Raw genomic sequence first — 12,408 nt, 5'->3', positions numbered from 1 at the left:
AACCCCTCTTGCACACAAGACTCGAGACAAAAAGAATTCTGAAAATTAGGCTCTGACACAAATTGCAGTTTGACTTTTGTGAAGTCCCTTCCTTTCTCTGAACTGCAATTTTTCATCATTGAAATGATGGGGTCTCCCCTGTGTTTTAAATTTACACTCTCAGACATACCCATGCTCACATCCATGTCCTGTACATACTAGGTGCTTGACATTGGATAAGTCACTTTATCCTCCCAACTTCTTTATCAATAATAATACCAACTTACCTCATGCAGTTATCTCAAGGGTTAAACAAACAGGTGTTTATAAATCTTGGAACACAATGCTTGGCACACAGAAATCATTGTGAAAATGGCCATCCCCTGCCACTTACCAAATAGCAACTGAAGAAACAGAAGGGCTGGACAGGCCTGACTCGGACAGCAACATTTCCCTCTTCTCCCGGAGACAGGATGTTGCCCTCATCATCCACAATCTGGCAGAGAGATCATAGGGCAGTGTCTGGATATCTGCACAGCCAGGCCACCCCCCAGCTAAGCCTGCTGTCGCTAACCCAGAACATGCATTGTGTTCTCTTTGAACCAAGCTTCAGCAGCAGTTAGGGGAGGCTGCCTACCTGCACATCATAAGGTGGGGACGCTTTCCCCATGGATCCAGATTTGATTTTCATGCCTTTTGAATTGGCACAGATTACAACCTGGAGAGAAAGTAGTACCAATAAGGAGGAAGATTATCCCCTTCGCTTCCTTCCTGGTGCCCATCTTTTCTCCCACTTTGCTTTCTAACTCTCCTCCCCTCCCTCCTCTCCTCCCCCCTCTTCCTTTCTGTCTCTTCCTCATCCCTTCCTTCCTTCTCTTCTTTCCATAGTCACCACACATTTACTGAACGCCTACTGGGCACTCACACGTAAAGAATCAAATGTGTCACTAAGCTGAAAGACTCAGTTGACCACCAAATCTCTGCTGCCCAGATGGCTGTGGGGAATAGTGTCTAAGATCGTGAGTGCTGACCGGAGACAAAGGTAGGCTGTCCTAGTGGACACAAACAGCACCCTTGGCCATGAGAGTTGGTTTGCTGGCTGTGGTGTCATTGTGAAATCACTTCAAATTATCTTTAAACCAAAAGGGAAGAAAAGCTGATGGGATTTTGTTATCAGCTTCTCCCAGTGGGCAGGGCAGTCCCTGACAGGTGTCTGGAAGGCAGGAGGCTCGGTGGGTTGGCCATCTCCCCCTACTGGCCAAGAGCCCAGGTGGAGGTGACCTGTGGCAGGGACCCAGGCCCCAGCAGCACTCACTGTTTCAGACTGGCCGTAGCCTTCATGCAGCTCCAGGCCCACTTGGCTCTTCCATTTCTCTCTCACGTCAGGATTCAGGGCCTCTCCTCCGGTCAGACAGTGCCTCAGGCTCTGAAACTGGTACCTTTCTCAGTTGGAAAATAAGGCCACCTATGTCAGGAGTTTCCCATCCCCCACCTCACTCTCCAGTACTGCTGCTCAGGTTTAGACATCTAAACGCACTGGAGGGTAAAAGGCAGGCTTTATGATCTGTTCCAACTACCCTATCCTCTGGCTTTGCAGGCATGTTCCTCAGGGGCAGGTAATTTTTTAAAAACCAATCCTGTCTGATTCTGAAAAATCAGAACCTCATATAGTAGGTTTTGGCATAACAGTCAATTGGCCAAAATAACTTCGTTGAAAACAAACAGACAGTAAATTGCTTAGGACAGCCACCTGGTTATAAATCGATTACAAATTTAAACAGTAGAAAGTAGCCCTCTAGGAATATGAAAATTGTCAAGAATGGGCCAAAATTCCTACAGATATCAAATACATTGCAAATCTACCCTTCCATTTAACAAATTATGCAAAATGTGAACAACTGGTGGTTGCAAATACATTTTCAACCATTTTTCCCCCTTTGGATAAACTCGGTTTGCGTATTAATTAGTATTACCTAGTATCTTTCAACCAAATTGCTCTTGAAAAAAATCATTCAGAGTCTGCTTTCTGTTAAAACCATGATATAGAGGTATACACAACGGGTCAGTGAATGGGATGAATTCTTACATTAGGAAAGAATTCCCCAGGAGAGACATGCAAGAGCTCCCTTGGTGCTTCAGGGACAGATACATGGGATGAGGGAAGATGTGGGGAGGGTGGGGACAACTCCCCACGACTTGGGAAAGAATAGAAGAGGCAGACATAGATCTGAGTCAATAAGGACAACAGATGTTTCTCCACATACCCCAGCAACTAGACTTGTCCTGCTAGCAGATGTCGCTTTGGATTCACCCAGGATGGGAGCCATAGGCACACAGTGTCTTGTTGCCTTCCGTGGGATACCCAAGGCATTCACTCAGAGGGCGGCTGAATGGGCTTAATCTGGGGCTGAGGCATGGAACATCAATTGTGGTGGGCTTGCCAGTCCTTGGCCTTGGCCACAAATCCCATTCCATAGGTGGCTAACAGGTATCCAATAATTCCTCCAACCTCACAGAAGTAGCAGACATATTGATGAGGGAATGGCCTATGGGTATATGATGGAGAGACAGCCCACCTCAAGTGCTAAAATTCCAGACTATCTTAAATCTATCCAATTCCATCTGGATGCAAATTCCTGGGTGGGGGGAGGGGCAAGAATTTCATTTATGTGGGGCATCTGCAAAGGATATAGATGCCTATGTGCTTGAGTATGTGCGCACGAGAGAAACACAGATATATATAATATTCTAGATATATATTCTCTATATAGAGAATCACAGATGTATGTGTGTATATTATATATACATATATATGTATACACATATATATACATATGTATACACACATATATATATACATATACACAGAGAGAGAGAGAGAAAGAGAGGGAGAGAGATAGGAGAGGGACAGAGATGAGACAGAGACAGAGAGACAGAAACACAGACAGAGGTGGTATGACAGCATAGGTGTGCATGTGTACATATACTGTATGTATATGTACTGTACATTCACATACTTAGGTCCCCAAAGCATCTAACAGTTGGGCTGTACCTGGTCAGATCCTCCTGTACAAGCAACCGGAAGATGGTGGGGACACAGCAGAGGGTGGTAATCGGGAAACTGGAGAGAGTCTAAACAAAAACAATTAGAGGTATTGGGGTGGGCCTTTGTGCAGATGGAGCAGGTGAACTGGGTCTTCATACTCTCATTACCAGAGCAGAGAAGTTGAAAACTACACGAGGCATCCAGCCTCCACGAGGCATCCAGCCTCCAAGGTGGCTCCAGATGACTTCACTTCCTGGTATTTTACCAAAACCAAGTTTGGTCTGTGTGACCAAGAGTATTCGGCACAGGTGACAGATGCCACTTTCGAGATTAGATTGTACAAATACTACAGCTTCTGTCTGGGGTACCATCCCTCTCTCCCCCTATCTTAAGTCACTTGCTCTGGGGAAAACAGGCCACCATGTCATGAGTATACTTGAGTGTATATAGTCAGAAACTGAAACCTTTGGCCAATAGCCAGTAAGAAACTGAAGTCCTCTAAAAACCATGAGTGGGTTTTTAAAGAGATTCTCTAGTCCCAGTCAAGCCTTAAGGTAATTGCAGTCCTGGCAGACGTCTTTCTTTTATTATGGTAAAATACATATCACATAAAATTTATCATTTTAACCATTTTTAAATATACAGTCTAATGGCATTAAATACATTCACACTGTTGTACAACCATCACTACCATCCATCTCCAGAACTTTGAAAATCTTCCCAAACTGAAACTCTGTACCCATTATAAAATATTGCCCCATTTCTCCTTTCCTCCAGCTCCTGACCATTTCACTTTCTGTCTCCATGATTTTAACTACTCTAGATAAATCATATAAGTGAACCATACAGTATTTGTCCTTTTGTGGCTGGCTTATTATTTCACTTAACATAATGTCTTCAAGATTCATCCATGATATAGCACGGGTTAGTCCTTTTTTTTTTTAACATTTATTTATTTTTGAGAGACAGCATGAGCAGGGGAGGAGCAGAGAGATAGGGAGACACAGCACAGGGCCTAATGCAGGGCTCCAACTCAGGAACCATGAGATCATGACCTGAGCCGAAGTTGGAAGCTCAACTGATGGAGTTACCCAGGTGCCCTAAGTGTCATTCCTTCTTTTTAAAGGCTGAATAATATTACACTGTATGCGTGTATCACATCTTGTTTATTCATTTATCTGCCAATGGGACTTGGTTGCTTCTACCTTTGGGCTATTAGGAATAATGCTGCTATGAACATGGATATACCTAGCTGACAGCTTGACTGCTACCTCATGAGAGGCCCTGATTGAGAACCACCTGTTAGACTGCTCCCAGACTCCTGACCACCAGAAACTGTGAGATACTAAATGTTGGTTTTAAGCTGCTAAGTTTAGGGGTAACTTACTACAATAGATAACTAATATACTAGGTAGGGGCTAGAGGCAGTAGAAGGACAAGGTACACACTGGCTGATCAAGCCCTAAGTGAAAAATGATGATGGTGAGCTTGGTAATGGCAATAATAGTCAATATGTGTTAGCAGCCCACTCTGTGCCAGGCCCCATGCCTAGGATTGTTTCATTCTCCATAGGACTGTATTATCCCTTTCTTTCTTAAAGATGAAGAAACTGAGGTTCAATTTTCTCATCTCAAGGAAAGAAGTTAGGTACCTTTCCCAAGGACACACAGCTAGCAAATGGAAGATGTAGGATCAGAGGTCAGGTCTGAAAGATGGCATGGTTTATGCTATTAGCCACCAGGTGACACAGCTTACCTCAATGCAAAGAGCATGCACCCGCAGACGGCCCCTCAGATGTTTTAAGGAATGGTGGTTAGGATGTAGAGGGCAGAAGGAAGGTGCCTTATGTCAATAATTATGGGGTCAATAATTATGACAAAACCCGGGGAAAATGGGCAGGAGTCATCAGGATACTCCGGCTGGGTGAAATATTCACACTAGGCACCATGGATAGTAGCACATGGAATTGAGGAGTAGAGTATGGCTTTCCCCAAGGTTTGGAAAAGTAACTAGGGTTTTGACAGGAGCACAGGAAGAAATTGGTGGAGGGAGAGGCACCCAATGCAGAAAACATACAATATGAAAATGTTCAGAGATATTAAATGGTCTTGTCCAGGAATCTAGTTATAGGACAGGCAATAACTGAAGGTAGCCAGGTGGGCAGGAGTCAGATATGGATGGTCCTGGGAGCCATTTTGTTTAATATTAGCACCAAAGAGGCCTTGTGGTCACTTATGCCTTTTCTCCTGCAAATTCAAAACCTGTATTCCTTTTTTTAAAAAGCTTTATTTCTTTAAGTAATCTCAACCCCCAAAGTGGTGCTTGAACTCACAACCCTGAGATCAAGAGCTGCATGCTCTACTGACTCAGCCAGCCAGACATCCCCAATGCCTATACTCCACTCATTTCATTTACACCCAACACATAAGCCATATTCTTGTTTCTTACATTCAGAATAACCTTGGCATCAACTCGGGGCAGTTCATGCACAAAAATGCAAGATCCATTAGGCCAGGCAGAGAAGAGGGTCCAGGCTGCCTTCACCCAGCCCGTGTCTGAGGTGTTCCAGAAGATGTCTGATTTGGTCAAGTCCACCCAACGCCTGCCAAAAATTAGAGAAAGTCAGAACCTCTAGCAGTGCTTCTTCTTTTAAAAAGGATTACAGTATCAATGTTACCTTATTTGGAGCCTTGACCAAGGTTCACTTATAACTCACTTGTAGTTATCAAATTGGTACAAGAACCCTAGAGCCACTCTTTCTCTCAACAAGCATTTATGGAGCATATTCTGTGTATTTATGCCATAGGCGAAGGATACAGAATTAAACAGATAGATCCCATGCTTTCAAGAGTTGACAATCTAGTGGGAGTGATCTGTAAAGGAACACATAATCTCAGTACAATGTGATGAGGAAACTTCTTGATTCAGCCAAAGTTTATTCAGCACTTATTCTACACTTGGCATTAGAATGTAGCAAAGAATGATCAGTCTTGCTTTGAGGAGCCTACAGTTTAGTAAGTTTAAACATCTAGGAAGACCCTGAAGAGCAAGCTTTCAAAGAGTTAAACACAGAGCCATTTTACAATTATGCAATTACGCAATTCTGGAGAATGGGCACCCAACCCAGAGACAGGATGGAGACGGATCTGAGAAATGGTTCCCCAGAGGAGGTGAGGGCTGAGTGAGATGTAAATGATGTGCAGGAACTACACAGGGGAGGCAGAGAAGGAAGGACATCCAAGGAAGGGGAGGCGGTGCCTGTGAGCATAGAAAATACACAAGTGGTCATGTTCTGCACTTGGATTCTAGGACACACGGTCTTCCTGGTCCTCAACCTTGGCTGCTCCTTCTTGGTCTCCTTCTCCTAGTTCTCCTTGCTTACCACTTCATTGCAGAAATGCCTCAGGCATTCAGTGCCCAGGCCTCTTCTCTTCCCAGTGTCTTTTACTCTTTGCTGATCTCATCCAATTTCATGGCATTAAGTACCACCTTGCTGACAATTCCATCATGAATATTTCCCACTAACTCTACACATGTATCTCCAAATACCTCCCAATATCTCCTTTCTTAACTCAGGGTATGGAGATGTCTACTAAGCATCTCAAACTTAGGATGCTGAAAATGAACTCCTCGTGTTCCTCCCACCAAACCGCTCAACATAGTCTTCCCACTGCCAGTTAACGCATCTAATTGTTCAGGCCATAAAACGAGGCATCACCCCTGACTCTTCTCGCTGTCTCTCACTTCACATCAAACCTGTCAGCAAATCTTATTAGGCCTATGTTCAAACTACATTCAGAATCTTGCCTCCTCTCACTTCCCCTGCGGAAGCCTCCCTCCACCTTTGCCTCTTAATGCACTGGCTTCTGAAGTGGGCCTCTGCTTCATCCTTTGCCCCCTACAGGTTATTCTCAACCCAAACTCCTGACAGATCCTTTAAAAAAGCAAATCAGGTCACATCACTCCTCTGCTCAAAATACTCCAATGTTCCTCAGAAAATTAAACATAGAATCACTGTATGATCCAGCAATTCCACTTCTGGATATATACACCCAAAAGAATTTGGGTTTGAATAGATGTTTATATACCCATGTTAATAGCACTAGTGATAACAGCCAAAAAGTGGAAGCAACCCAAGTGTCCATCCTTGGGTGACTGGATAAACAACACTGATAAGTTACATACGTTGCAATATTCATTAATGAGCCTTAAAAAGAAAGGAAATTCTGACACATGCTACAACATGGATGAAACCTGAGGACATTTTGCTAAGTTAAATGAGTTAGACAAGAAGGGAAAAATACTGTATGATTCCACTTATAGGTGATTCCCAGAGTAGTCAAATTCATAGAGACAGAAAGTAGAATGGTGGGTGTCAGGGTTGAGGAGGGAGGAAATGGGGAATTAATGTGTAAATGGGCATAGAGTTTCAGATTTACAAAATGGAAAAGTTCCAGAGATGGATGGTGGGGATGATTGTATAACAATGTGACCGTCCTTAATAACACTAATTCTACACTTAAAAAGGTTAAGATGGTAAATTTTATGTTATATATCTCTTACCACAATTAAAAACAAAAACAAAAAATCTCCAATGGCTTCTCGCCTTGCTCAAAGTAAAGCCCAGGCAAGGCCTTCTGATTCTACCTGAGTTCACACTTTGTTAGCTCTCTGACTTCATTCTTCTGTTTTTTTTTTTAAGTTTATTTATTTTGAGAGAGAGAGAGAGAGAGAGAGAGAGAGAGAGAGAGAGAGAATGAGCAGAGGAGAGGCAGAGAGAGAGAGAATCCCAAGCAGGTTCTACACTGTCAGTTCAGAGCCCAATGCAGGACTGGATCTCACAAACTGTGGAGATCATGACCTGACCCGAAACCAAGAGTCAGACGCTCAACTGACTGAACCACCCAGATGCCCCATGTTAGTTCTCTGACCTCACTCTTGCCACTATGCCTCTTACATTTCTCTGGCTCATTCCCTACTTTCTGTTACTTGATCTGCCAGATGAGCTGTCCCCTGGTACCTTCCACTGGCCACAAAACCCAGTCCATAGCTGGCCTGGGAGTGCTCAACCATCTTGGGGGCCCCAGTAGTGCCACTTGTGAAGTAGATGGCCAGTGGGTCTTGACTCTTGGTCCTCACACAGTTGTGCTCTGTGGATGCCTCGCTGTAAAATATAAAAATCCTAGGTGGTATTACAAGTAGTAAAAATAGTCATAATAACAATAATATTTACAACAACAATACTGGCTACCATCTTATTAAATACTACCTGTGAGGCACTGTGCTGGAAGCTCCAGTTGGCATTGTCTCTGAGCCCTACAATCACCTCATGGGGTAGGTACTATCATTATAACCCTTTGCAAATAAGGAAATTGAGGCTCAAAACTGGTGAAGCAACTCACTCAAAAGAGCCTGTGCTCCTCCACCTGGGCATGAGGACTCTCTGGTGGATAAGCACGTTTCTGTGTCTATGCCTCTGCACATTTAAGGCACAGCTTTGCCCTCACCCCAATTCCAGGTAATTTAGGGCTGAAGGATTCCCTAAATTTGTGGGTTTGAGATCTGGGTAACTCCTAAAGTTCTGTGATCTGGCAAATCTTCTCACCCACTGGCTCTCAATCCTGGCTGGACCACAGGGGCATCTGGTGAGTTTTTAAAAGAAATCCCATTGCCCAGGCTCCACCCTAGAGAAAAATAGAAGCTTTGATGGTGCGCCTGGGGCACTAGGATTTTTTTGTTTGTTTGTTTGTTTTTGTTTTTTTAAAAGCTCCTCGGGTAATTCTAATGACAGCCAAAATTGAGAATTCCTGGTCTAGGCCAACCCGGCAGCTCATCAATGTCATCTGGGCAGATCTCTTACAATACAGATTCCCAGGGCCTTTGCTCAGGTACATCTGGTTAAGTAAGTCAGATGTGGGAATCTGAATTTAAAACAGTACCCAAAGATAAATGGCCAAATAAATAAGTAAAACAAAATAAACAGAATTTTCCATAATTTTTAGTAGAAAGTTTGCATTCTAATATAGGCAAGAACAATCTAAAGATTATTTACCATGTCCTCAAACTTCTAAATATATCTTTTTTTTTTTTTAATTTTTTTTTTCAACGTTTATTTATTTTTGGGACAGAGAGAGACAGAGCATGAACGGGGGAGGGGCAGAGAGAGAGGGAGACACAGAATCGGAAACAGGCTCCAGGCTCTGAGCCATCAGCCCAGAGCCTGACGCGGGGCTCAAACTCACGGACCGCGAGATCGTGACCTGGCTGAAGTCGGACGCTTAACCGACTGCGCCACCCAGGCGCCCCTAAATATATCTTTTTTACTTTACTAACTACACGTGCTGAGTATTTTCTGTTCAAGTTTCTGCTGATAATCATTGCAATGAAATATAACATCATAATATATTATAAAAAGTGTCACATATTGGAAATATAATATTTTTGAAAATACAAGATAAATTACTTGCAATGCATGCTTGTGGGTCTTATAATCCTAAAAATCTGTAACACATTTAAGTGAATGTGGCACATAGTTCTTTTTCAAATAAAGCTACTGATAAGAGACAAATGTTGATATTAGTAAGAAAAGTAAAATAAAGTGAAACAACACCCAGGTGAATGGGTGGTAGTTGGTCTGTGGAATGTGCATGTGTGACTTCATGGTACAAGCCTCTGACAGGGCCCCTTTTTGTTTCTGCCTCTGATCAGGACAAAATCTCAAATGCCAAGGTAGGCTTCCACCAGGGCATTGCTCAAAGGCAGATGGCTTTTGGTTCTGTCCCAACCATCATGTAACTACTTGTTAGCATCTTGCATAAGTCACTTTACTTTTCCAGTGTCAGTTTCCTTACCTGTAAAATTGGGCTAAAGGGTACTTCATAGGGCTTTTGCCCAAGTATTAAATAAGAGCACCAAACACAATGCTTACACAAAATAGATGTTCATTACATCTTTGGTGCATGAATGAATGTAGGTAAATGCTTACCGAGCACAATGCCTAGCATACACTAAGCACTCAATGCATGGCAGCTATTATTATATTACTAATTGACCACCCACTATGTCCTAAGTGCATCATATGGGTTATCTAGTTTACTCTGGCTACCAGTTCTGTAACCACTAGCACCATGACAGAAGCAAAAGACACCCAGAAAAGCTAATGACAATTCTAGTACTGAAAAGTGAGTGACTTTGAAGGATCTTAAGGCGGTCACTGCGATTAGGTCTCAGGTCCACGTGATCTCCACAGTTGAGTGCTCCTTTCTGGTTCACTCTCTTCGTGTACAATCAGCAATACACTCCATCCCCTATTACTTAAAGGGGGAAAACCTTGGCCTCATCTTTATGCTGTTCTCTGCAAAACCCCAACTTACCGGAGGAGTTCCCTGAAGTTCATCCAGCCTGGCCGACTGCTGTCTGACACCAGTAGCTTGGTCTGAAGGGAGGGGCAGTCAGCACTAATGGCGTCAACCCGCGGAGCCAGGGAGTCACTGGTTATAATGGACTTGGCCCTGGATGCCTGCAGCCTGTATTTGAGGTCCTTCTCCGTCAGCTGAGAGACACCCGGAATCATGACAGCCCCTGGCACCACACAGAGAGGGGATGTTGACTGGGCAGCAGGGGAAGAGCCCTGTGAAGAAGTCCAGACCCTAATAGTCCCATCAAAGAAAGGAACAGGAAGGGACTGGACAGGGTTGGAATGCCTGAACTGGAAAAGGTAACAATAATGACAATAATGGAATCCAGAATATGTTTATGGAGCACTTACATGTGCTAAGAATTTACATGCATTATTTCATTTAATTCTCACAACCCTGATGAGTAGGTGCTATTTTTATACCCATTTTGCAGATTCAAACAACAATAACAAAAACAACAACTAAGACTTAGACCCTTATGCCTTAATTAAATGAAGTAACTTGCCCAAGATCACACAGCTAACATGTGGTAGAACTGGGATTGTGAGTCTAAGAGGTGGTAAACCTAAGGGTCCAAGATCTCAAATACTGTTTTACAAATGACGTAGCTCCTTGGTTTGCCATGCCTTCACACAAAAGGCTACAATAAATCCTAGTGTTGAGAGTGGATCTCTTGGGGTGGGTGGTGGGAGGGTAGGTACAGTAGGTGGGAGCTTGTATAACATCAACCAAAACCACTTCTGAATGCAGCTGAGTCCATCTCTTCCCAAGGGGAAGGGATGTGGAAGCATAAAACATGGACAAATTTTATCAGACACCTGAAAAGCGACCTGAGTATCTCAGAATGGAGGCTGTAAACACCCACTGAGCCCAGCACTCTCATTTCACAGATGAGAAGAAAGAGATCCTAAAAGAATGGGTCATCCTGCCATGGCCAGTGAGTGAGGACAGTAGACAGAGGAAGGGGCCAATCCCAAATGGTGTTGGAGCCAAACCAAAGTTCTCATTACACTTCGCTTTATCTCCTAAGCTTTTACAGGTTTTAAAACCCAGCATGAACACTTTGGGAGGTGAATGGTATCTCTTTACTTCATCCCTCTGCTTTAGCTATTTCCAGAAGTCTGTCCCACCTGGAGTTGTGTGTGCTGTTTTGGGGGCTCAAGCAGATGGTGGACAGCTAGGGATGTCAGCAAGAGAAATGAGTCTAACACCATAGACTAGAAGACCAGTAATAAGTGCATATCAGGAGAACATGGCAATGTGAGAATATAAGGACATCCAGCTTGGGGATCCTCTAAAATGTTGGAGATGACGTTGGACTTGACATGGTCATGTATGATATAGTCTTGAACTATTTTATTTGGACATCAAAGAAATGGGTGAATCTGCACAATTGGGGGAACTGGAGACATTTAGATAACAGGAAAAATAATGAAAATAATACCCCAAAAAGAAGTTTTGATCATGCAAAGTGCCCAACACACTGCCGGGCACATAGTAGGTCCTCAAGAAAAGCATAAGGGCTCCTTTACCTAGGCTCTCATTTAAATAAACCTTATATGCCATGGCAGGATATGGAGAACTCCCAAAACCTGTGGGCCTGTTTCTTTTCCTCAAGCTGGATGTACTATAATGGGGCTTATTTTTATATTTTGTGCAAGAGTATATAAAAATAGAAGTAAAGTTCCTGCCTTTTTTTTTTTTTTTTGACAATCCATTCACAAAATGGTTGACTAAACTTGTTTGTATAGAAAAGCTAATTCTCTGGTATGAATTTGTATCCCCCTCTGTTTTGCACACATTATTTGTAAAAACATCCATATTTCAGACAGTGTTCTATGGACAGGGTTGGAGGGCGTGGACAACCTTTCAAGTGGTGGAAAGTTCCCAGTGGGTGGAGAAACCAGCTCTCCACCAAAAGTAGTTGTCTTGCTTTTGTAAAGTCAGCATAAAAACTCCAGCCCT

General features: G+C 43.2%; 1 protein-coding gene across 6 annotated transcripts in view; it reads right to left on the bottom strand.

The window, feature by feature from the left end:
- Nucleotides 1-12,408, bottom strand: part of ACSM5 (acyl-CoA synthetase medium chain family member 5) — a 110,445-nt gene that overhangs the window by 6,881 nt on the left and 91,156 nt on the right. For 5 of the 6 annotated variants that reach the window (XR_008294714.1, XM_053213624.1, XM_015067188.3 and 2 more), the window contains 7 exons: nucleotides 10,399-10,606; nucleotides 8,046-8,189; nucleotides 5,474-5,627; nucleotides 3,032-3,111; nucleotides 1,295-1,418; nucleotides 617-697; nucleotides 374-475 (listed from right to left, as the gene is read on the bottom strand). Coding sequence is in view for 5 of the 6 variants with exons in the window: in XM_053213624.1 (XP_053069599.1) it covers nucleotides 374-475; nucleotides 617-697; nucleotides 1,295-1,418; nucleotides 3,032-3,111; nucleotides 5,474-5,627; nucleotides 8,046-8,189; nucleotides 10,399-10,606 (893 nt within the window). In the remaining variant the exon portion in view is untranslated. Of the gene's footprint in view, nucleotides 1-373; nucleotides 476-616; nucleotides 698-1,294; nucleotides 1,419-3,031; nucleotides 3,112-5,473; nucleotides 5,628-8,045; nucleotides 8,190-10,394; nucleotides 10,607-12,408 lie in introns of those variants that run through there. The other variant, XM_053213626.1, reaches the window with a different exon arrangement.

Source organism: Acinonyx jubatus, chromosome E3 (assembly GCF_027475565.1).
Source record: "Acinonyx jubatus isolate Ajub_Pintada_27869175 chromosome E3, VMU_Ajub_asm_v1.0, whole genome shotgun sequence".
NCBI classification, from domain to species: Eukaryota; Metazoa; Chordata; class Mammalia; order Carnivora; family Felidae; genus Acinonyx; species Acinonyx jubatus.
The sequence above is the reverse complement of the archived record's forward strand: the minus strand, read 5'-3'. Positions and strand labels throughout refer to the sequence as shown.